The sequence below is a fragment of the Cavia porcellus genome, unplaced genomic scaffold, assembly GCF_034190915.1.
Source record: "Cavia porcellus strain 051 isolate PalLab524CR breed Dunkin Hartley unplaced genomic scaffold, mCavPor4.1 scaffold_15, whole genome shotgun sequence".
NCBI classification, from domain to species: Eukaryota; Metazoa; Chordata; class Mammalia; order Rodentia; family Caviidae; genus Cavia; species Cavia porcellus.
Genome location: NW_026947498.1, coordinates 11,945,815 through 11,970,497, shown reverse-complemented (window position 1 = coordinate 11,970,497; position 24,683 = coordinate 11,945,815). Strand labels below are relative to the sequence as shown.

The window sequence follows — 24,683 nt, the reverse complement described above, 5'->3', positions numbered from 1 at the left end:
AGTGCCTGACCTGAGTCCAGGCCTGGCTACCAACAGGACAAGACTCCAGTGCAGTACCCAGCAGCATCAGGCCTGTTTCCAGGATGACCCCAGCCACAACTAAAATGCCTGTCAAGAAGGCCCACACAGCAAGAAGAGGTGCTGCCCCAGTACAGCACCCCACCACCCGGTCTCTCTGAGGCCTGAAAGCCCTTCCGTGGAAACAGAATTCCTTAGGAGCATCAAGGTGCTGGCCCTTTCCGTGAAGGCCAGCATCCTATGGACAAGCAGGCTTCAGATTTTGTCCTGGCTCATTTCTGATAGGGAGCCCTGGCTTTCCTCCTTCATCTTTTCCCCCAAACACCCTGAGAGCTGGAATAGAGAGCTCAGCTCTTCCACTGTCAGTAGTCACTGGATAAAATGTTTTCACCATTTTAGCTAATGTCTGGCTGTGCTTATCTCTGAGTCAGAGAAGGAGAGGAAAAGAGGTGCCCACCAGATGGGGGAGGAGTGAGGGCTAGGGAAAGCAGAGGGAGGAGGGGGAGGAGAAAGGAAAGCATCCAGCAGGGCACAGGTGCTTTGTCTCCTATGCTATGAGGTCTGCTCAGAACCAGGAGGGGAAGCCCTGCCACGGAAATGCCCTCCTCTGCTGGTGACAATGAGAACATGTGAGACGAAGCAGACTTTCATCCAGGGAGAAGACAGCCGTGGAGGGGATGACAAAACAAGCAGAACTGAGACAGGAGCCATGCAGCAGGAGCAGATGACAAGAGTGGGCAGAGGACAAAGCAGAGAAGCTTGGAAAACAGGTTGCCATCATGAAAAAGAACGCAGAGCAGACAGCATCACTGCTCACACAAGGAGAACATGGTCAAGAGGACATAAAACATAAAACCCTAACCATCCATTTCAAAATGTGTTAAAACACATGAAGAAAATCATCTACAACAAAACAGGATACACAAGTGAGAAACAGGACAATCTGATGAGGAAGAACTAAACAATTTTGAAAAAATCATTTTGAAATGAAGATAAAGCTTCAAGAGCCTCAGAAACACATAAAAGATTTAAGATAAAAAAGATGAAGAGACCAAGGATTTAGCTCAGTGGCATAAGCACCTGCCTTGCAAGATCAAGGTCGTGAGTTTGATCCCTAGTACAAAAAAAAAAGAGAGACTTTAATACTCAAAATGAAATTTAGTAAGGAAGACATGTAGAAGAGCAAATGACAATTACTGAAGACAGATGACAAAGACTTCACTCAGGGATAGGAGGAATAGAAGTAGGAAGGCAAAGGAGGAATGCACAACGGGAACTTGTGAGTCAAAGCAGCTTTCTGCAAGCAGACAGGCCTTGAAGAGCTATGTTCAAGGTCCCAAAACTTATTAAGGAGTCAGTGTGAGAAAAGGGCCTCCAAAAGCAGCACAGCCAGAGCACAGGAAGATGGCTGAGGGGAGCACGGGGCACGGCCACCTGTGGAACCCTAGTGAGGGTGGAGAGTGACGGAGTGGCCACTGAGAGAGAGAGTCAGACCCAGACAGAAGGAAGTGTGTGCGTACATGCCAGTATTTCAACTTGTTCTCATATAAACGCTCACAATATTGCCACTGTTATTTTGAAAAGGCTACAGGTGATGTGGGGTAAAACAAATGAGTGACCACAGGACATCACAATCCTTGTCATTTCTGTGCTGAAGAATTGTGAGTCCTCAGGTAGGAAAAAGATGCTACTTCAGAAGAGGCTGAGTAAAATCCTACAACTCTAAATTTGCACTGAAGGCAAGTGCATGTGTTCAGGACCTGCCACATCTCAAGGAGACATAACCATGGGCCACGGGCTTCCCAACTGCCCAGATTTTCTGCTACAGAATCAGAGCCAGAGTCCCTGGAGAGAGAATGGCTTCCAGCTCTGGGGCCAGAAGGCACGAGCTGAGCCTGATCATCTGTTCTCTTGACAGCAAAGAAACACGAGGGACACAGGTCTTATTCCAGAGGATACAAAGGTGGCCACCTTCAGGGGAGGGGCTGTTCTCCATTCTGGAAGGTGGAAGGGGATATCTTAGGTGTGTGCTTACCTGGGGGATAGACCAGAGCTACGTGGTCCCCAGCATCCAGTCTGCCCTTCTCTATCAGAGCGGCAGCCACCCGCTCAGCCCTTTTGTGCAGCTGGACACAGGTGGCAGTGCTGGTGACCGTGCCCTAGGAGGCAATCAAGTCCATCAGTGTGCAGATAAATGCAGACAGATGCCTGCCCTGGAACTCTGCCTACAAGACAACCTCAGTCCCAGATGAGTGCTGGTGTCTCTGCACTGTTGGCAGTGGAGGGATGGCATTCCCACTATCCTTCAGGAGAGCTTGGAGGGACACACTCATCCAGAACAGAGCCAGAAGTATGTAAAGGGAAGCCTTCTGCCTTTTTGACAAAATATTTCAAACACAGGCTAGGCGTGGTAACATATGCGTGCAATCCCAGCACTTGGAGGCTGAGGCAAAAGGAATGCTGCAGGTTCAAAGTTCCTAGTGAGTTAAGACTTGCCTGACTATATAGCAAGAGCTTGTCTCAAAACAAAACAACAACAACAACAAAAACCCTCAAAACAACCATTCAAACATAACATAACAAGTATGAGAAGTTAAAAGGGTAAATAGGATTCAAAACGTATAATAGATATTGTAAAATGGGAAGAAGCTTCAAAAAGAGAGAGAGACTGGGAAGGGGGACTGGAAAAAATAAAGTAAGGACAAGCAAAATAAAGTTATATATGATAGTTAGGATAGTTATGCTACTAATTTCTTAGTTCATTGAAAAGAAATGTTCATACTAATATTGTCTTGACAATTAAATGCTGATATCTTATAATTAATTTGAAGACAACAACATGCAATATATTAACCATTGTTATCCTCTTATGATCTTGTTTTGAAGTCCTTTTCTCTTTAAAAAAATTTTTAGGCTGGGGATTGAGCTCAGTGGCGTAAGTGCCTGCCTGGCAAGCATGAGGTCATGAGGTCGATCCTCAATACCAATAAATAAATAAATAAATAAATAAATAAATAAATAACCCCATAACATAACAAAGAATAGCCACATTCCTTTAGTTTGTCTTTTGAAATAATTTGTCATCAGGCTTAAAGCCACCTGTAAGCCACTTTCCAATTCATCAGCTCTATTCTCAGAAGCAGGTATTATGTTATATAAATACAAATAAACAACAATCAGTAAACATCTCTCAGCTACTGCATTTTGCACTGCAGTACTGGTCTGTGCAGCATGTGCTCCGCAACTGCAACAAACCTTCCATCCCAGGCCTCTGCTGGGGGCATCCAGGTTATGACCCTTTAGGTACAGACTCTCTGTAACCTCCTTCCTGGGACAGGCAGGCCTCACAATCTGCAGTCCTTCTTAAGAAAATGACAAGTGCAATTAAATCTAACAATTACAAAACTCCTGGTAACACTATAACTCCCAAGGCTCAATGGGTGGATTCTACTGACGGCAGATGTCAGCAGAGGAGCCAAGGATGGAGACAAACGCTCAATGCTACACAGGTATCAAGAGTTGCCAGCCCAGAGGAGGCTGAGGGTAACAGCCCTACAGGGACAAGACTGGAGCCCCTACCACAGCCACGCCCTGTGCAAACACAGACTTCCCCTGGGGCAAAGGGCAGCATGTTCTTAAGAATAACTCCTGCTAGCTCAGCAGCATAAGCGCCTGCCTGGCCAAGCACAAGGTCATGAGTTTGATCCCTAATACCACACACAAAAAAAAGAATAACTCCTGGGTAAAAGCCTGGAAGATTGGCTCATAGGCTCCACACAACTCAGTTATGTCACCATACTGGGCCTGGTCCATCTGTGCTCACCTCATCCCATGGCTGGCATTTCCCTAGTGAAGATCTATATGCACTCAAAGTCAAATCTCTATATACTCATGCAGGATACTCAGAGGTCCTCTTATAGGTCCTGCCTCTGACCCTGCTGTACTGTTGTCTGAACTGCCATCTAGGGTTTCACTGACACAGGCCCCAAATGCTTATAACCCAGAGAAAACACTCATATTCATGGGCAGCATCATATTCCTGGTGCTTGGTCTGGTCCTAGGCATCCCACTACACCCCTGGGATAAAAGCCAAAACACGCCTTTCTAGCCCACTGAACATTCAACTCAGAGCCCACTGCTGAGCCAGCCCTGCCCCACAGTCCCTACCCTCTGCCTCATAGATCTTGGGTCTCACCATGAGCACATTATCACTTGGCTGCCTGCCAGTCCTTGTAGCTGTGTGTTTCAGAACACAGCTGAGAAATGAAAGTTCACTGAGATACACCACGGAACAAGGATGGCCTTTTCCTGCAGGACTTGTTTCTCCCAGACAAGATGTCCTCTATATATGCTGAGAGCAGGGTCCTTTCTATTTGTTCAACACTGTGCACACAGAGAAGGTACTAGAAAACACCTCTGACTGAGTGAGCAGTCCTAGCCTTTCTTGGAACAGGGAGACCAGCACCTCTGCATGTTTAAGCACTCACACTACGAGAGGTGGCCAGTAGAGAGCCACATGGCTTCTTCATTGGGGTTTCTACCCAAGCCTGGGATGTGAGTGCAGCAGCTTCTCACATCCTAGATGCTCCTTGTATGGCAGGAAGTACTGACAGGAACTCAAAACACTTGAGAATATGTTTGCCCAGCAGCAGGGCTGGGGCAGTAACCAGTATCTGTCATTTTAAAGCTATAAACAAATGTAAAACACCTAGATGCCTAAGTTTTACAACATAAATATTTCCTTTTAGTTCACAAATTTAGAAACAGGTAAGGTATACTGTTCTTGATTTTAAAACAGAACTAATGAGAATTTTCCTGCTAAATACAAAATCAATAGAAATAACTCTGTGTAAACTACAAAAAGCAACAGGGACTATACAAGGAAAGGAACAGGCAGAGAACCCCACCAGATGGGGCTGAAGCCTAACAGGATGCTCTTCTGCAATATGAGAGTGAAAGGGACATGAAGAGACCATCCGAACTGACCAGGATCCCTTACCTTGGCATTCAGCAACAGGAACAGTGCATGGTCTGGGGTGGTGTGTGCCCGCCACTGCAATACATCCGCCAGGAACAAGAACTGCAGAAGAGGGGCTCAGCCTGTGGCTGCCTTCCCAGCCCATGGCCCTTCCACCACCACCACCACCACCACCACCATGTGCCCCCAGGAGCCGCCTGCCACCTTCCGTGCCTGGTCGCTGTCCTCCAGGTGGGCCAGCTCTCTCCCGGAGGCCTGTGCAATTCTCTTTCCAGCAACCAGGTTCCCAACGACCATTGAGGCTGGTCCAACTTCTGGAAAATGATTCCGAGAGAGAGAAACTGACATGGTCTAATCCAGAATCACCATGTGACTTTGTTTCTGTGAAATACACCTGATTAGCCATTTACCTCTCCTCTCAAAATAGAGGTATTCAGAAAACCAGCTACTTATGTGGAGTGACAAAGAGAATTTTTCTCTTATATAAATTCTGTCGCATTGAGAAATTTACTATGTGACATCTTTCTTGGGATCTCAGCCAAATTCTTAATATATTTTATTATTTTACTATATTTCATAAGTCAGAAAATTATTTTATGTGTTCAATAATTTGCAAAAAAAACTCAGCTTGCAATAAAAATTTGCATAACTAAAATAATGACAAAATACATGTAAATAGTTAAACCAGTCTTCAATTTTTAAATGTATAGGGGCTGGGGATTTAGCTCAGTGGCTCAAACGCTTGCCTGATAAGCACAAGGTTGTGAGTTCGATCCCTGGCACCAAAAAATCACAAAACAAAACAAAACAAAATTTTTAATGTATAAAATCAGGGACAGGAAATTGATCACTGACAGACTTTCAAGGCCCCATCAACCCTGCAGTTATGGCAGGTCACAGGGCCATGACAGGAAGCTGGTTCCTGAGGACAGATGGGCTGGCACAGGGCAAGCAGTGGCCAGCAGAGGATTCTGCCAGCAGGAAACCAGGTCTGCTCCTGGGCATCATATCTCTCTCCCAGAGCCATCTCCTAGCTCTCCACGGCTCAGATGTCATCTTCAAATTTACCATCCCTAACAGCAGGTAGAGACTATCACATAGGTCAAATGGCAAAATTACCTTACTTGGGGTTCCATTTTACAAAGACAGGATGGTAAACAATATCTGGTGCACATACTTGCGCTAGTCCTTAATCCAGCACCCAAAAGTGGGTATTACCACTGTAGGATCTAATGGGGCTGTGCCCTTGGTCCACAACACTCAACTTTAAGAATGGAGGGTATCCTGTTGTTATAGCTCACCTGGTTGCTTCTGACGAGGTTTAGGAAGGTTGGTAACACAGGTGTGTGGGCACATCAGCACATTACACGGATGGAGGGTCCCCTCCAGGAATCGTTGTTTGGTTTCTGAAACATGAATCCCTCCAAGAGGAGCTTTGGGCAAGGTGTTGGCAGGAACCAGGGCCAAGCAGTACACACCCACCTGATGGATGCTGTCAATGGCCTGTAAGGGAAAGTCCCTGATGGGCACCAGCTGCCACCCAAGAAGGTAAGAAGTATAGGTACACCATGCTGGACCTGAAGACCCAAGACCAGGTGACAATGACCCCCGGAAATTTTAGGTGAGAAAAGGTGGCAAGAAGCAAGTGCCCTTTTCTATCATGTGTTTAATAAAGGGGAAACTCCACCTGTGTATACATATACCCTAACCCTAAGTCTACACTGCTCAATAGCCATCGAAGCAACATCAAGTGTTTTCCTGAAGGAAAGGAATGAGGAATAGGGACAGAAGCCAGATGTCTCTGAACATCCTTGCATGTAGATTTGTAACCAGGCTTATATTTTAAACACAACCAACTTAAAAATTTAAAAGCCAATCCCTAATGACTGAAAGTAAAAAAAAGCAGATGAACTTGACCCAACCACACACACTGGTAGCACACTCAAGGAGCTTGGTCTAATGACTTTGCAGCCTCGACAGTCCATTGCAGTGGGGTATGCAAAATGCAAAGATCTGCAGAACTGTGTGAGCAGCTCTCAGATACTGTTGTGAGGTGGCAGGAAGACTACCACTTTGAGGCAATAAGGATACTGAGGGGCTTGAAGTCACTGAGTGATTCTATGCCAATCATCAGCAACTACCATTTTTCAGCATGAAAAATAAGGGGCCAATAACCTAGATCCCTGTGGTCTTGCATTTTACTTGAAACTCTCAGAATAAACTCACAATGTAGACAACATCAAGTACACAGACGGTGACCTCTGACCCCTTGACTCCAGGGGTTGGAAGGAAAAACTGACATGACAGCCCAACGCCTGAGCTTCCTGTTTCTACTGTGGCCTTACAGATCCAGAGGAGTGTCAAGACATTCCCATTAACTCTTATTATTATTTTTGTGTGGTACTGGGGATTGAATTTAGAGCCTTCGCACTAAGCTACATCCCTATCTTACCCCTCCCCCATCCTTTTTACAACCTTTTTTTGAGACTGAGCCTAGATTGCCAAAGTGGGCCTTAAACTTGTAAACCTCTTGCCTTAGTCTATCAGGATGCTGGGATTATAGGCATGCATCCTGGGCCTGACCTTCCCATTGACTTCTGAAAGGTGAAAACCAAGGTTACTGTAAACTGAAACAGCCAATGGAAAAAGGCAGATTAGAGGAAGAGTCATCACTTTAAAGTTCACTGTCATTTGATTTCCTGCACAACCTACCCTCCAGGTACTTAGCTGGTAGCTCCACTTGATCAAGGAGTAACAGAATCAAAGTCTCACCACTCTGAAATCATGAATCACAGGCAGAGGACACAAGTGTCCCAAGCAACAGAAGAATCACCAGATACCATGTGCCACCTTCCAGGGGAAGTTTTGCCAAAAAGCTGGCCCTGAAACCTATCCAACTTCTAGATCTACACACCAACAAACAGAAACAATAGGCACTGGACATGTTAAATGACACTCAAAGGTATAATCCCAAGAGTGATTTATGACCTCATTTTAACAACAAACTAATCAATCATTAGGTAACTGGGGGCATTTGAACAGTGACTAGATACCTAATTCCATCAATAAATCACTGTTACTTTTTAAGATGTGCTAATGGACTTCTGTGGAACAGATGATGCCACATGCCAACCACAGGAGCAGAGTTAGGGGGAGGGCACTTTTGGCATGGCGCCATGATAGCTATGGCACTGCACAAATCCAGAACTCTCCAAGCTACTTCCACCTTCTCAGCACTGTAGGGAAAGTGCCTGTCCAGCACTCACCTGAAGTACACGGCTCATCCACTGGAAGCTGTCCTCTTCTGAGGCATCGGGCCGCTGCTCGGCTACAAGGACAATACGGTCATCATGCAGCACGGTCACAGAGAACACAGCGATCCTGAGGGGAATGAAGGGACGTGATCACACAGCAAGAGAACACAGGAGCCTCTTCCCTTGAAATGGAAGAAACATAATACACAAACGCCTAAAGTTCACCCTAATAGTCTCCTCAAGGTTGGCTGAAGTAAGCTTCAATCCACAAAAACTGCCAAGACTTCAACAGTAATCCAATCAATCAGCCACAGACTTTTTAAAAGAAAAATTAATTCTCATGTTGACCTATGTGCACATTTCTAAGTTCTACTGTATGTTTTTTAATTTACCAGATTCAATCTCTCCGTCACTGAGTTAACTTAATCACAAGTATTATAATTACTGGATTTTAACTTTTTTCTGTTCTAGGAAATTCCAACAAACCCTTGTGTGTGTGCATGTGTGTGCGTATGTTGCTTTTTCTTCTTTTGGACTTTGAGTAGCTATCTTTATTTTGCTGCACCAAAGCCCTTTGACTAGTAGGTCTATCATTCTAATTCTGGGTCATTATAGACTTATCTCTTGTTGTTTCCTTTGGCAAGTGTGTACACACCCACTCCACACAAATACCTTTTTTTAAACCAACAGTTTTTACCCGTTAAACCTTTTTGCTATAACTCTGTAGCATTTCTTAAATTTATTTCTCTTAATACCTTGTCCAAAAGTATTTCGACATATTGGATCTTTTTTTGGACACGCCTGAGGATATTTTTATTACAGCTCAACAATTAAGCTACCATTTAGATGCATATAAAATCTAGTAGTGGTGCACACCTGTAATCTCAATTATTAGGAAGCTGAGCCAAGAAGACTGCCATGAGTTTGGGCTACCCTGGCCACACAGTACTCAAGGCTAGTCTGGATTATATAGCAAGACACTGTCTCAAAAGAAAATTTACAAAAATAATAATAAAACCTTAAAAGACATTATCACACTGTCACCTTGCATCAATTCTGCTGCGAAGAAGTCTGACACGGTCTGTGAGCCTTCATTACGGTTTGCTATGAGAGCAGATAAGGTTGCCATGCCAGGGACACCTGCAGACCCAGCCCCAGTCCGAATCCTGAGAACCTGACTCTGCTTCCTCTAACAACTACTTGGGCCCACACATAACCCTTTTCCTGAGCCTGTTTGTCTGCAAGTTCTCTCTCAATAATCTTTTTAAACTTTCTACTTCTTTACTTCTCATGTAGTTTCTGAATCTGATCTTCCACTTTCTCAATCTGTTCTCTAGCTGCACCCATTGCGTATATCCTGTTTGTTGTGTTCAGTTTAAGCAGTTACTCTGTGAGGATTGCGTGACCTTACTCCATCTTGTCACCGGCCCACAGACACCTGCACCAACAGGCACCTGCACCAAGATTCTGCTAAGAGGCAGGTCACTGGTGAGAGGTGCACCTGTCCAAGCTGTGGCTGCCCTCACATACTCTGCCCTGCGGTCATCCTGAGTGGGTGTCCCATATTCCTTGTGGACTATCCACAGGGTTTCTTCACACAGCAGCAAGTGTGCAACCTGTTTCGAAGAATTCCTAGAAATTTCTTTAGGAATACTTAAAGGCAGGGTCTGGCCTGGTTCAGTTTGATAACCAAAGGCACTCCTCTAGAACTGTAAAATTTTAAACGGTTGAATGAACCCATCAAAGGGCTTTATGCAGGGCCGAAGGCCTGGGCAGTGAAAGGAGCTAGAGGAAATTCCCTAAATGCTTCCCTGCCCTCTTGTGCCACAGTCCAGAGGTCCAATTACCCACTCAGTAGAAATGGGAATCTCTAATGGTCCTACTTAACATGTATGGAAAAGCTGCATGAATTTTACCCCAGGAGCAATCCAGAGTGCTGTGTATGTATCACTAATTTTACTAGAAATAAGAATTTGCCTTCATTGATTACGTAGAGAAAATCCTGTTTTGATTTAATCTATATTTTTAGGCTAAAACAAGAGGGACCCATTTCTGTTGACTCATCTTTCCCCAGCAGCTGCCTTCCTGTCTCTCTGCCCAGTTCACTGGACTCTTTTAAGGAATTAAGCAAATACTTCGGACAATGAGAATGCTAACTTTGGTACCACTACTGTAAATATCTTCATGATTGTGAAGTTTTTCAGAAGTATAAGAGCTTTCAGATTGTGCAAGTTCAGACTGGGTTTTCCTTTCACCACACAGACTTCTCACTCTCTAGGGTGGATCCTGAAACCCAAGACAAAGGGCTCCACAGCGCATCACCTGCCTCTGTAGACAAACTTCATAGGCTCCACAGCCAGGGCGGTGGCCACCACATCATCTGCATTATGTCTGCGCATTCCCACAACCATCAGCCCATCCAGCTTGCCCACGACGAAGATGAGGTTATCCTGTGGGAGGGGCGTGGTCAGGCCCAGCCAGGAAGAGCCAAAAGCACACAGAATTGCATATCTCACATGATCAAAAGAGCTATTGGCATCTTGCAGCAGCAAGTGGGCATGAGCTAAAGGGTGGCTGCTGGGAGACATAGCGCAGTTAGCTTGTGAGTAAAGTTTATAAAAGAGTTCAGAAACTACTGGGTAAAGGCAGGAGTTCTCAATTATGATTCTATGCTGTGGAAAATGCTGGTCCCAGTTGCCAACCTGTACATGGTAGGTGCTAAACAGCACCCAGACAACTAGATATCTACACTACCAGCAGACTCTCCTCCCCTGAGCATGGACTGCCATATGTCTCCTGAAAGAAGGGGGCAAGGTCACCCAGTTAAGAATCTCTAGGCCAAGATATCACAAAAAAAGTGTTTCTTTAAAGTATTTTAGACACACAAAATGATAAAGAATGATACCAACAATAGCAACGTACTTGTCACCCTGTACAAAAAGAAAAATAAATTCACCCACCACAAAGAGCCCAAGTAGCCTCCAAATGGGTCTGGGGCCCAGTCCCACAGAACCATGCATGACCTGCATCCAGATAAGGCAGTGGGTGGGGGTAGGCAGTTTGGAAAGCAGGGCAACAGGGACACACTCATCTGCCACAAGCTGTCTTCTATCCCTGCCCAACCTCCCAAAGAAGAGGACATACTCACAGGCCCAATGAAGCCCAGCAGGCCTGTCCTAGTGAAAGGTCTCTCTGAGACAGGGGTTCCTCCTGCAGTGACAGGAACAGTCTATAGAGAAAGAGGGGACATCAGCCTGTGAATATTAACTGGCTGCCAGAAAGACAGCACTGTTGCCTAACATCTGGTTGTCACCCTACTCTGTGGGAGGGAAGACGCTCCAAAAGTCAGAGTCTCTTGGCTCCTATGGACTCTGGACTGTTCACATGGCTTGACTGCTCCATGACAGACAAGGCCTCCTCGGCAGGACTAAAGGGCACCTTGCAACTGTACACACCTGACCTCTGCTCTGCCCACAGTGCCCTTGCACCCTGGACCTCCCAATGCTCATGGGACTTGATTTCAACAGGAAGAGCAGGAAAAGGTACAAACCTCAAATACATTCTTCGTGATTCCAAGCAAACCATAGTATGCTGTCCCAGTTGCACTAGAATTCACACATATTTCTCCAACTTCATCAGTTTTACAAAGATAAGGGGTACCTTCTATCTTCACAACACACACACTAGCTAAAAAGGAAAGAAAATGAAAGTTGCATATGAAAAACATATTTAAACAAGTTATTCACAAAACCCTACTTCCTGCCATATTTGATGTTATAGAAACAAGATATTACAGATGCACATTCTTCTAAGGATTTATGACATGGGTAACACACTTCACCTAGTGATTAAGTCTTCACTTAGCATGCTCCTGCCCTTGGGTTTGATCCTCAGCACCACAGAACAACAATAGGCACTATGAGAGATTAAGTACAACACAGTTGGGGTGGTAGCACACACCTGTAATCCAGCTACCTGGCTGAAGCAGGATAGCTAGCTAGGGCAATGTGGTGAGTTTTATTTCATCCAAAAATAAAATGTGAGAAGGAAGTAGATATTGGTAGAGCACTTGCTGAGCATGTGCAAGGTGCTAGATTTAAAATATATCTCTATATATGTGCATATATATATATATATATATATATATATATATACACACACACACACACACACACACACACACATTCACTAGGTGTAAATCCCAGCCAACACATAAGGAAACAGAAGGCTAGGAGTACAAAGCTAAAGTACAGGGAGGTGTTGACCTGTTTCACCATACGGAAGAGCCAGGTTCATACAAGACTCTCAGGCATGCACAGAGACAGAATTAAAATCATAAAGATGCACCCCTCCTAACATTCCACTTCATATTGCTATAAAAACTATGGCACTAATAATGGAAGGCAGTATAACCGCACACACAGGGAACCATAGGGACTGAAAGTCTAGGTAATTGGTGTCAGCCAGGGCACTGCAAGGGATAATGGAGGAGCTGAGAAAACAGAAAAAGCCCCAGAAGACAGACTGTACACACATGTACACATACAAGTAGATGCACACACATGTCTGCAGGCACTGTGCATGCATGCACATGCCCCTGGGATCCTCATCAACACATGTATTTCTGAGGTCACTGCACATACAAACGCCTAGGGTTACTACATGCATACACAAGCCCAGGGGATTCTGTGCACACATGCACCTGAAGGCAATGCATATACACATGCCTGGAGGCACTATGGACACACATTTGCCAGAGAAGCTCTACCACACACACAAACACCCCTGGTGGGACACTGTACACACACATACACAACTAGGATCAATGTGCACATGCATATACAGTGGTCATACATCAAGGTGGTGATTGTGTGCACACACACACACCCGCACACTCACACACACCCCTAGATTCACTGTATACACACATTTAGAGGGGTAACTATGCTACGGTTTAGATATAAAATATCCTCAGTCAGTCTCAGGTGTTCTGAGGTGGGGCTTCTGGAAGGTAAGTAAACAGTGAGGATGCTATACCTATCAGTGAATTAACTCACTGGTGATCTGTAGCTGCATTTGCTGCTAGGAGGACAATATGGTTGAAAGAGACAGGTCACTGGGGATATGACCTTCTAGAAGGTTACGTCTCCCTCCCTGGCTCCTCCCATCTCTCTACCTGCTGCCATGTATTATCTTTTCTTTTGCCGTATCTTTCTACCTTGGGATCGAAACCATAAGCTAGTTGTGGGTGTTGAGTATTTTGTGCCAGCAACAAGAATGTGACTAAGATAGCAATTGGTACCAGTTGTTCCTGTGACAGTGCCTGACCATCAGTTTAGAAGCTTTGGGAACTGGTTCATAGGAATTTAGGTAGGTTTAAAGATGCTGGCTAGAGAAGCTCTAGAATGCTGTAAAATGATTCAATAGGAGATTCCAGTCAGCGCTTAGAAGGCTAGAATGCTGATAGAAATGCTGATAGTAAAGGGCAAGCTCGGTTTCAGCTGGGAACAAAGGCTCCATTGGCAATTGGGTTAGAGGTCACATGTGTAATGGTCTGGCAGAAAATATGTGTACATTTTGCTCATGTTTTGAGACTTGCACAAGACTGAGATTAAGACTGGCAGACTAATCAATCTGGTGGAGGACATTTCAAGATTAAGGCTTTGACATGGGTTCTGCTGACTCTTTTAAAGCAAGATTTACTCTTTTAAAGCAAGAATCAGGACCAAAAGGCAAAAATCAATAATTTAAAAAATCCTGCTAGTGACCAGAATGGAAATGCCTGAAAAGCTGGGGTCAATTTGAGCTTGGCTGCTAAAAAGATTAGCATTTACAAGAAGCCAAGTACTTTTCCTGAGGACAATAGTAAAGATGGCTCAAAAGATGGCTCTTAGGAATCAGAAATACCCTACCCTTTGCAAGCTCAAGGGTGCAAAACTATAAAGCTTTCATTTAAGAAAGTGCCTGCTGAGAAGGCTGCCTAGGGCATTGGTCCTTCAGGATTCATTTCATCATGATCAGCCATGCAACCACTCACAGATCTCCCTGGTCATAATTCAAGGGTACCTGGTATTGTTTCAGCCATCAGAAGACTTTGGCATCACTACATGGTGGTGGTTTCACAGGCATGCAGAATTCAAGATTTATGGGATCATGCAGGCTTCTACCCAGATTGTAGTAGAAGGCCTGTGAGGTCAAGTAGTGTTCCCTTGGAGACGGCAGTGGGTAAAACTGTGAGAGTGAAAATAAAATTATAGTAGAGACCCTAGGAACATGGAACATCTGCTGAGAGCCACAGGTAGAGTGGGGCCAGCCGAAGAAATGTCATGTGGATTGTAACCAGCAATGACACAGACGGACTGTGACTGGCAATGCCAAGCTCCAAAGAGCTCCTATCTTGCTACAACTTGCCCCAGGTGCTGGACACAGAGCTACAGGATTTAACATTCGCTCTACTGGGTTTTGATCTTGCTTTGGTCCTATTGTTTTCTATCTCCAAGTTTCTTCCTTTTGGGGTGGGAATGTTTGGCCTGTGCCATTGTATATTATAAATATTTAACTTCCTGACTTTTACAGGGGCTTACAGCTAAGAATTTGCCTGAAATTTCAGAGTGACTTTGGAGATGGATTTTTCAGCAATACTGAAACAGTTAAAACTTTGGTGACTTCTACTGCATTTGGAATAAAGAGATGAACATAGGTGTTTTGTGGGTCACAATACAGAATATTATGATTTAGATATAAAATGTCTCCCCAAATCTCATGTGTTCAGATGTAGGGCTTTGGAAGATAACTGAATCATGGAGGCAGCATATTTCTCAGTAGACTGATGAATTTACAGATGAATAGCATATCAAAGTGAGACCTGGCTGGAAGAGGTGGGTCACTGAGGGTAGGACTGGAAAGTTCTATCTCTTTCCCTGGCTCTTTTCTTGTCTCTGCTTCCTGCCTGCCACAGGTTGAGCACCTTTTCCTTTACCATGCCCCTCTACCATGTTGTTCCTACCTTGAAGACAGTCAACCATGGACTGAAGCTGTAAGCCAAATAAACTTCTCCTCCTCCTTGTCTCAGTGACAGGAAAGTAACTAAGACACTGTGCACATGCATATACCTTGGATTCCGTGCATGTACACACACCTAAGAGTTATTTCACATGTGCCTGCAGCTCACTGTACCCACACACACACACGCGCGCGTGCACCCAGGGGTCACTGCACACACAGACACGTAAAAGCCACAGGGGTCACTGCGTATATACACATACACACATCTAGGGGCACTATGCAGATACACGTCTATGTGTCACTGGACACCCAAACACAGTTGGAAGTCACAGCTCACATGCCTAAGGGATCAATGCACATACACATGCCTTACAGTCACCATGTACACACATATACCTAGGAGTCACTGTACACATGTGCCCAAATGTAAGTGAACACACACACCTAGGGGTCACTGAGCACTATGTACACATACATATGCCAGGGGTCATTATGTTTGTCCTGTTGTAATCTACACTGGTAAAGAAAGTGAGTACACTTACGGACATTTTCTATATTTATTCAAAAAATTACTCATCACATTTTCCAGCAAGGTTGCAAGAGTAACCTTACAAGGTTAACCGGGGATCAAACTCACGACCTCCTGCTTGCAAGGAGTAACCTTACAAGGTTACAAGAGTTACTTGTACTTAGTCATACATATGAACATTGAGACTTTATTCTCTGGTATTTTTAAAAAATGTTTTATCTACAGGTTCAAGTACTCTATAAGATTGATCTTCTTTTGTGAGTTAAAATTGTAGGAAAAAATGATATATCCAGTGACTGGGTCAGAGATGGGCCTTTACTTCTAGAAGTCACTAAAAAAGGTGTGACACCATCCGTAAGCCTAGAGGGGCTGTCATGGGACGAGGGGAGTTGGAGCAGTGGTGCAGAGCAGCAATGAGGAGCAACCACAGAGCAGGAGGAGTGTTTCTCTAAGTGTGAGTGTCACTGAGGCCTTTGGCTAGACTCTGCCTTATTTCCTCAGTGAAACTTTGCATCTGCAGGGAGACCACTGTATTATCCCCCACCTGATGCACTGCCACAGGGTTGGCAAGGAAACCCTCAATGGACTGTGACTGTCATGATCCATGGGGCCAGCTTTGTGAGAGGGCTCATGTAGATTTTTCTAGAATGTACAGGAATTTCCAAGAAGCTTCCCTGTCAGGTTCCTACTACAACATGTTCTTGATATAAGCTACTCAGTTAAACATAATCATCAAGTTATTTGTGGACATTATTGTTTCCTCAGGGGTGCGCCACATACCTTGCTGGGGGTTAAATGCCTCAGCAGGTGTGAGGTGTGAGGACTACCTGCCTGGGGCAGTGAGCTGCCAGCTCCATCACCTCAAAACCTGAGAACTACAGGGCAGTTTCACAGGCCACTGACACACGTTAATACAATGGGAAAAGTATGTTGAGAAATATTTTACAAATTGGAAATTGTCAGGGGCTGGGGATTTAGTTCAGCAGCATAAGCCCCTGCCTTGCAAGCAGGAGGTCATGAGTTTGATTCCTGGTACCAATAAAAAAAAAAAAAAAAAAAAAAAAGGAAATTGTCACTCAGGAAGCTGAGGCAGGAGAATCACTGTGAGTTCAAGGACTAGTATGGGCTGCAAAGTGAGCTCAAGGCCAGTCTGAACTTCATAGTGAGACTCTGTCTCAAAAAGATAAAAAAAAAATTGGAAATTTTTAAAAGAAATCTTACTTGTTTACTTGTTTCTAGAACACAAAGTCTGACACATCCGTGACCCTGTTTATTCATCAATTGGTTGCAGGATGCAGACAAATCCGGTTGTTTCTTACCTCCAGGCATCACCTGGCCAACATCCTGAACCGTCAGAACTGACAATTTCTCTTCAGTGTCAACTCTGATCACACCGTAGCTCAGGCCATTCATTGACAGGACAGCTTTTCTTGGAGGAGGGCCTCCCAGGTCAGGTGGTCTGGAACATGAGCACCAGCAGGATGCCTGAGTGCAGGCTGGGTGACCCTTTAAGAAGAGGGCACTGACAGCCCACTTTGGCTGCAGAACAATTCCACACCAAAGAATTGCTAATGTCAAGAACCTGTGTATTCTAACGACTTCAAGTCAAAGTCTCCGAACCATTGCTGCAGTGTCCTGTTGTCACAGCTCTTAGAAGTGGCTGTGACTGCAGGGCAACAGGTGCCATGCAGTAGCCTGGGCAGATCCTTCAGTGTACTCAGTTTCTGCTGGTGATCTTGGGGTAGGCACTTGAAACCCTTGGCAGCCAGATCAGCAGAATAACCAGCAGAGGTCACCAGGCTGTGACTCATTCAAAGGACCAAAAGGAGAAGCCCTGAGACTAAATATGCAGAGTTTTATCAGTCCCATGGTTCTAGACTCCATCTCCCTGTACCACAGTGGCCCAGCAGAGCCTTTCTCAGATCTCTGTCCCACAAACACACTGGAGGAATACAATGGCACTGTTCTAAGCTCCGAAGGCCGGGGTGAGTCATTAGGCACAGCATCAGGAAAATCAAGGGCAGCATTTCTCAGAGGAGAAGGGTAGACAGACCTCATGGTTTAAGGAACCTCCCTCAGTGTGAGGGGCAGTTCCTCAGTTATGGTGTTTACTACAGTTAACAGTGACATGACAACATCTTGATTTGGGAAAGAGCACTTTGGAAAATAATAAGCCAGCATGCTCCAAGAACCCAGTACTCAGTTCAAGGACCCAACTCCCTGTGCAAATCCAGAGTGGGGAGGGGATGGGGCCTGGTCCACACTATTGATGTAGAGATGGCCTGGCACATTGATAGCAACAGGTATGGCCTTGAGATTCCTACCATTAGAAATGAGTGAACAACCAAGTGTTCCCAAGATGCAGCAGGTGACAAGTTACCTGCGGATGGCAACCGTCAGGCCCTCAGGAGAACAGGCACAAGGACAGATGGCCTCCGGCCTCAGGCCTCTGGACTGGAAGACATTGAGGAAGGCATCACAGGAAGATATAGACCCTGTACAAAGCAATATAAAACAAATATGAGAGGAAACTGGGGCCAGCATCCAGAGGGCAGCACCAGATCTCCAGGACACCCACAGTTCTGGTGACTGCAAATATTTCCTTTGTTTTGCCTTGTTTTGCAGTAAGCCTATATCACAAGGCAAGCTACGTTTTAGAGAGGCAGAGTCTAGAGACCAGAAATCCTTCAACAGGTCTTTAGTCAGCCCTGTGTGTGATGAGACCTTGACCTCCCCTGCCTTTCCAAAATCAGGTGGTAGAACAGACTCCGTCATGTCATGGGCAGAGCCTCCTGAGCAACTAAGGACATCTGTGGCTCAAACCTTCCATGTCCTGAAAAGGCCCAGCCTGGGTGCCTGAGGACTGCAGTGGCCTCAGAGTTGTGTGGTCTGCATGACTAGCTGCAGGGCCACTCTACTCCCCCAACATGTCCTCCACTGGGAAGGTTCCTGCTACCATAGGGTGGTAACTCTAGAGTAGCAGGCTGCAAAAGTGGATGTTAAAGAAGTATATCTCAGAGCTTAAGGTGGCACAGCACTGCTGGGAACCAAGAGACTCATCATAAATCTCCTCTAATCCAGGGCAGAACAGAAAGAAAGGGGCAGTTCACAGTGGCCCGCAGACTTCATGCTTTTAAGGGGAGAGGTGTCTTCCAAGGCAAGATGATCACACTGTTCAGGAGACGGGGGACAAATAGGCATCCTGAAGGACAGTAGGGGAGCAGCATATTGAGGCTGAAATATGAGAACTACATGTGTTGCAGCGAACATGGACAAATTATGGCCACAGCAGGGCCACCGAAGAAGGCATTGGGAGGGCAGCCTGGGGGGGATGACACTCAGATTCAATGGTGCAGACTGTGGTAGGTCTGAGCAGAAATATGGTGGCCCCAGGTGTTGGGGGGGGGGCTGAAATGCAAGCAGAGCTATAGGACAGAGGTTCTATTTGGCTTCAGATGGACAGGGGATGAGAGATTCAGGGTACTATGAATCCCATTTTCTAAGAGATAGGGTACACTGGGTGAAGTGAGTATTATGACCTTAACATTTATATTTTATGCAATAGTGACAGTAAAAAATGCCTTGTTTCTCCACAGATTCTGTTTCAACAGTTAGCCATGGAACTGGCAGCCAAGGTCTGTGGGAGATGCGGAGGACCTACTCACATGGGTTGGCACCATCAGCCACAATCAGCATGCGCAGGGAGCTTAGGCTGATGTCCCTCTGGCCTCGCTGAGCTAGGAGTGACCAGTGCATGTCACGAGACTTCACAAGCGCGGCTTGGGCTGCAGAGAAGGCACCATCTATATCACTACGAGGGCAGGCACCTTGACACCCCAGACACGTGCAGAGAGGCTGCACAGAGGGCATAGGTCCTGCTGTCCCAGGTTATGTGCCTGCTCTGCGTGGCACATTCTCACAGGCCATCTGACCTACATCAGCTCTCAGAAGTCAATTTTGAGATATAACTTGGATGTGATCCACAAGTCATTTTCAACCTTTTTTTTCTCAGAAGCTTTCTATGGTGCTGTGCATATCTGCCTATTTTACCTCATGCCACTCCCACCTTGGGCAATGGTCCTGGTTTAAGTAAGCCCCACTTCCAGCACCACTCTATCACCTGACTTCCGGGCTGTGAGGTGAGAGAAGCCTGAGATGTCAATACATAGACTTGGCCCTCAGTGCTGACTTCACTGTCTACTGAGTCCCCACCATGCTTCCAACAAGTTAGGACAAGCAAAGACTGCTGCACTTGGGTGCTGTCGTGGAGACCTGGTAGATCAACTCTGTCACCACAGGTAGGGCACATCAGCATGGGTAGTCACAGCTCCTCACTCATACTGCAGTAATACATACTGGCTTTGTTCCTCCTTGGCCACCAAAGATCAGTTCAAAGAGACTTCTCACAGAAGGGTAAGTCAAGGGAGGGCAGAATGCATTACCTTTGTAGGAACACACTTTCTGAATCCAGGAGAGAGGATTGACCTTCATCAGTGCATAGGGGATGCTGACCACATGCATCCTATTCATGACGCTCTGAGAGAAGAAGAGACGAACCCACCAGGGTGAACAGGATTAAGCCATACCAGAAAAGCAAAGCCAGACCAACACATCTATATTTCATAGGCTTGGCTCACCACTAAGTACTAAGCCAGTCATTAGCGAACAACACTCACTGTTAACACTCCATGCCACAGACCAGCATCCCTTTTGAAGTCCAACACATTTGTTAATGTCTCAGCTGAAAGCAGACAAAGAAGGTTAAACCAATAAGCAGCACTTCACAAACGTTGCACATTTTCTAGAGAAATTCTAAGATGAGTATATCACAAACAAGCAAGAGTTTTAGAAAGTAGGAATGGCATTTTCAAACACCATGCACCAATTAATAATTTCACTATCTACTAAAATTACTGGAAGCTTATGATTTTTGAATTGAAATACAGAACAATCCTTATCATGAATCTGAGGCCATAGGGAATGTCATACATTGAAGAAACTTTATGATATGTCACCACACACTTTACCATGGACACTCTTGTTCTCACTGTCACCCCCAAAGCTGTCAACCTAGAGGCTGTGGCCCTATATCTTTCCTCAAAGCAGTGGCTTGTGTCTCCTTCACATAGCTGCCCCTTCTCCTCTGCTTATTCCTCACCCAGAGTCAGTATGTAATGCCCTTCAGGGAGCTACAAAGTCCTCTGCTCAGCCTCAGCCTAGTCCTCTGACTGCCACCTCATATAAGGCAGAGGACAGTGACCAGGGCTGTAATAACCAGACTCTTCCTCAAAAGCCACCAGCATCCCAGGTGGTCCCTAAGACAGATCCAGGTAGACAGAGGGGGCTGATTTATGTGCCAGAAAGTGCTGCTGCATTCTGAATATCAATGGTACAATTCCCTCTCCTTGTTAGCTACCGAATCCAATTTAAAGGGAACACTATTATATCAACACTGCAGTGGAGAGGAAAGAACCCACAAACTTGATTTGATAGATCCAACTTAAAAATTATTTTTAAAAGTATCTGAAGCCCTTTTCCAAATCTCCACAGAAGTCTAATAGGTCCACAAGGTACCACTTGCTTTTAAATAGCCCTACTGTAGATATTTAAATATATATCCAATTTTACTTTCTAGTTTTGTTTTATTCTAGTATTATATGCAATGTTAGAAAACTACCATAAATACAGTTTTACAGTTTGTAAAATTTCTTATACTTTACTCCATAAACACATAAAATTATCTATCACTATTAAACATTAATTTCAAACTATTTGCCTAAGTTAAATATCTGATGTTTAACAGTAAATCAGGAGCTGTCTATACTTTACCAAGAAACAACTAAGGACCAGACAGATTACACTTAAGTGTTTACATGCAGAAGAGCTTAAGCCAAGACCACCTTCACAAACAACACCAAAGAAAACATGTCTCAAGCAGTTTTCTGCCCTTTGTAATATAACACACCACCCTTCTATACTTCACAAGTTGAGCCAATCCACTGTGTAAATAAATTGTTGATTTGTAGGTTCATGCTCCCTGAAATAAATATGCACATGACGTGACTTAAGAGAGCCCCAGTGGAGCTGCCCAGGCTCAATCCAGGCAGCTTACATTCCTGAGCAACATGAGCAGAGAGTCTGGCATGCCACAGGACAGCAGCATCCCTGTGCAGTACAGCCAGACCAAAGGGGAAAGGCAACACCAGGCTGGATCCACGTGGGAGTGACAGCATCCAGGGTGTGATCAAGTACATCAGAGACCTATGCAAGACAGGAGAAGCTGCCACCCACCTGTGCCCTTACCTTCAGAGTATCCACACGCCTGGGTCAATGCCCGGCACTGGGCCAGTAGGGACGCATGGGACACCGTGATACCCACTGTGCTGCCTTCTTTGCTGGTTTTATACTGTAAGATTTCAAAGGAAAACAACGTTATATGGTACTTCCAAAGACCACAGTGGGCAGAACAGAGGCTAAAAGAGTTTTTAAAATGGCAACTGTGGTTGTTTCTTCTCCACTGGTCACTGAAGCACTTCATACTCTGGTCCTGAGATATCCAGGGCAGGTGCCCAAGAGATTGTTGCACATACTCCATTGTTACTGTCTGCACTCCAGGGGCCCAGTTAGGGGGTAAAGAGTTCAGAATATGGAATATGTCTGTGTACTGACTTAGGGGCATCTTTACCTCAATATAGGCGGTCCCAGCCCGTATGTCCTGGGCCAGAGGGTGCCAGTCCTTGGGGGGCTTGGCCAGATGCTTTCCGTCAATCACAAGCCAGGCGAGGGGAGGCCAGCCTGTGACACAGAGAGGGAACATGCATCACTGGCAGTCAGATGGCTCTGCTCTCCACACTTGGAGCCTGTGTCCTACATGCAGCCACCAGCCTTGGGTAATTTAGGAACTCCAGTTTTAGTCTCATTTCATTTTGATTTCTGTAGGTACATCTGGCCAATGGTCCCCACACTGGACAGCACAAGTAGAGACACTGAACTAGATCCAGGGCCTTAAACAAAGTATCACCTTTGATGAAGACCTGTCAGTACTCTACTGTTTTAAACTTCTGGACTGTGATGCCTAGTCAAAGCCCTGACTCCTTGGTGTCCCTGAGGATCATACCTTTGAAAGTCGCCACCTCTCCTGTCTGTGCCTTGGGCAGGCCCTTCTGACAAGCATCTGTGGTGAGGGCCAGGGCGACTCCACAGCTGCCCAGCAGAAACCCGACCTGTTGGCTGCCTGCATCCTGCAGAAACAGCAACCACAGACAAATAGGAGGCTGGCAGGAGCCACAGCCCAGCCACCAGTGCACCAGTGCTCCCTGCCACGACCAAGAACAGAGTTCTTTCCTTCAACGGCTACTGCTGGTATAATATTGTATTTTCATGAAAACAGTTCATAAACTGTGAGTTACTTTAAGTTTAAAAAGTGTTTTTGTTTTTGCAATGAAATATGAAGTTTTAGATAATGGGCTAATTTTTAAAGTTTATTCTTACAAATGACATTTAAATGCATTTTAATGAACTCTTAAAAATAATGCCATTGAAATTCCTACTGAGTCACGTTTGAAATTTCCAAATTAATCAGGGGAGCCCTAAAGCAATAACAGTGATCATCCCCACACAGGAACACTTCTCCTTTCACTCAAGCTTTTCTCCGTGCACGTCCTTCACCCAAATTCTATCATTTTTGGCATGTAAATTTTACAAATCTCTAGTTTCTTTCCTAAAAAACACTACATTCAAACATCTGATATTTATTTACCAATTTTATTTGTGGGACTCAGACATTGGTTGTTCAAAGTGTTCACTTTAATACCTTGAACACAAGCAAAAGATGACAGAAAACTCTACTTCTAAAATGATATGGTTCAATAATCAATTACTGATATCTATATCTAAAATGGTATGGCTACTTAGAACAGCAGCAAGTCCTTACATTAATAATTTATCAGCAATAAAACTGCCTTCTGTCATAAGTGAATAGAAATGCAGATGAATTTCCATTCAGCTTATTTAAAACTAGAACTATGAACAATCATATGTTTAGAGTAAATGTTTAATGTTTAACAAAATCTTGTTGAATCACAAGTTCTGATCACTGAAGTGAAAAAAATGCCCATCATTTCTGTTGGGAAATTCAAATAGGTGACAGGACAGTCACACCTCACCTGAGTGTTCCTGGAATCTCTGCCAGCAAAGAGTCTACAGACAAAATGCATCTAAGTGCTCTCTGTCATCCTGGAAGGCCTGCCTGCCACTAATAATCTCAGAGCAGTGCTGGCTTGCTGGTCTCCAGCTCAGAGTAAAGGAGAAGGGGGCACATAGCCTGGACCATCAAGTTCACAACAAAACTGCAAGAGACTGGCCTCAGGTCTGGCCTAGGTTTGCTACCTTTCTTGTTAACGGCACTTCTATGGGGACAGGAACCAGCTCCGCCAGAAGACATCCATAAAATGCAACCATGAACATCACAGGATCACTATTTGGAAACACGAGTGCTACCTGCAATCATACAAAAAAAAGTCAGAAAATCTACTGTGGAATGACTGAGTCTTTTCAAACTTGTAAAGTCTCTGTCGGCCAAATGGAATTGGATATTTCATATTTTTTAAATTATTTTCCAAACTTATTTAAGAAAATCTAATCTTGGAATTGATTCTTGGTCCTTAACCTATGCTGGTTAGAGATACAGATCCAGTTCCTATTCACACTAGCTGTCATTTACCATCAGTTAGCCCAGTTGAAACACCCCTTATACTAATGTAAAAGTGGACAAGGAAGGCCAGGGATTTAGCTCAGCTTGCAAGCGCATGGTCCTGAGTTCGATCCCCAGTACAAAAAGAAAAGTGGACAAGGAATTAAATTATATAAAAAAATAATAGCTTTTTTAAAAAAAAAAAAA

The 24,683-nt window shown here is 44.8% G+C and overlaps 1 protein-coding gene across 7 annotated transcripts in view; it reads right to left on the bottom strand.

Annotated features, from left to right (window-relative positions):
- The window catches only part of Dip2a (disco interacting protein 2 homolog A), a 120,615-nt gene that overhangs the window by 18,134 nt on the left and 77,798 nt on the right, over positions 1 to 24,683 (bottom strand). For 5 of the 7 annotated variants that reach the window (XM_063224697.1, XM_063224699.1, XM_013144992.3 and 2 more), the window contains 17 exons: positions 24,173 to 24,283; positions 22,902 to 23,025; positions 22,470 to 22,579; positions 22,088 to 22,190; positions 20,461 to 20,525; positions 20,227 to 20,320; positions 19,450 to 19,569; positions 18,165 to 18,279; positions 17,104 to 17,243; positions 11,801 to 11,937; positions 11,399 to 11,479; positions 10,573 to 10,700; positions 8,263 to 8,377; positions 6,298 to 6,499; positions 5,201 to 5,310; positions 5,018 to 5,098; positions 2,054 to 2,177 (listed from right to left, as the gene is read on the bottom strand). In XM_063224697.1, the coding sequence (XP_063080767.1) occupies positions 2,054 to 2,177; positions 5,018 to 5,098; positions 5,201 to 5,310; positions 6,298 to 6,499; positions 8,263 to 8,377; positions 10,573 to 10,700; positions 11,399 to 11,479; positions 11,801 to 11,937; positions 17,104 to 17,243; positions 18,165 to 18,279; positions 19,450 to 19,569; positions 20,227 to 20,320; positions 20,461 to 20,525; positions 22,088 to 22,190; positions 22,470 to 22,579; positions 22,902 to 23,025; positions 24,173 to 24,283 (1,960 nt within the window). The remainder of the gene's footprint in view (positions 1 to 2,053; positions 2,178 to 5,017; positions 5,099 to 5,200; positions 5,311 to 6,297; positions 6,500 to 8,262; positions 8,378 to 10,572; positions 10,701 to 11,398; positions 11,480 to 11,800; positions 11,938 to 17,103; positions 17,244 to 18,164; positions 18,280 to 19,449; positions 19,570 to 20,226; positions 20,321 to 20,460; positions 20,526 to 22,087; positions 22,191 to 22,469; positions 22,580 to 22,901; positions 23,026 to 24,172; positions 24,284 to 24,683) is intronic. The other 2 variants (XM_063224698.1, XM_063224701.1) reach the window with 2 other exon arrangements.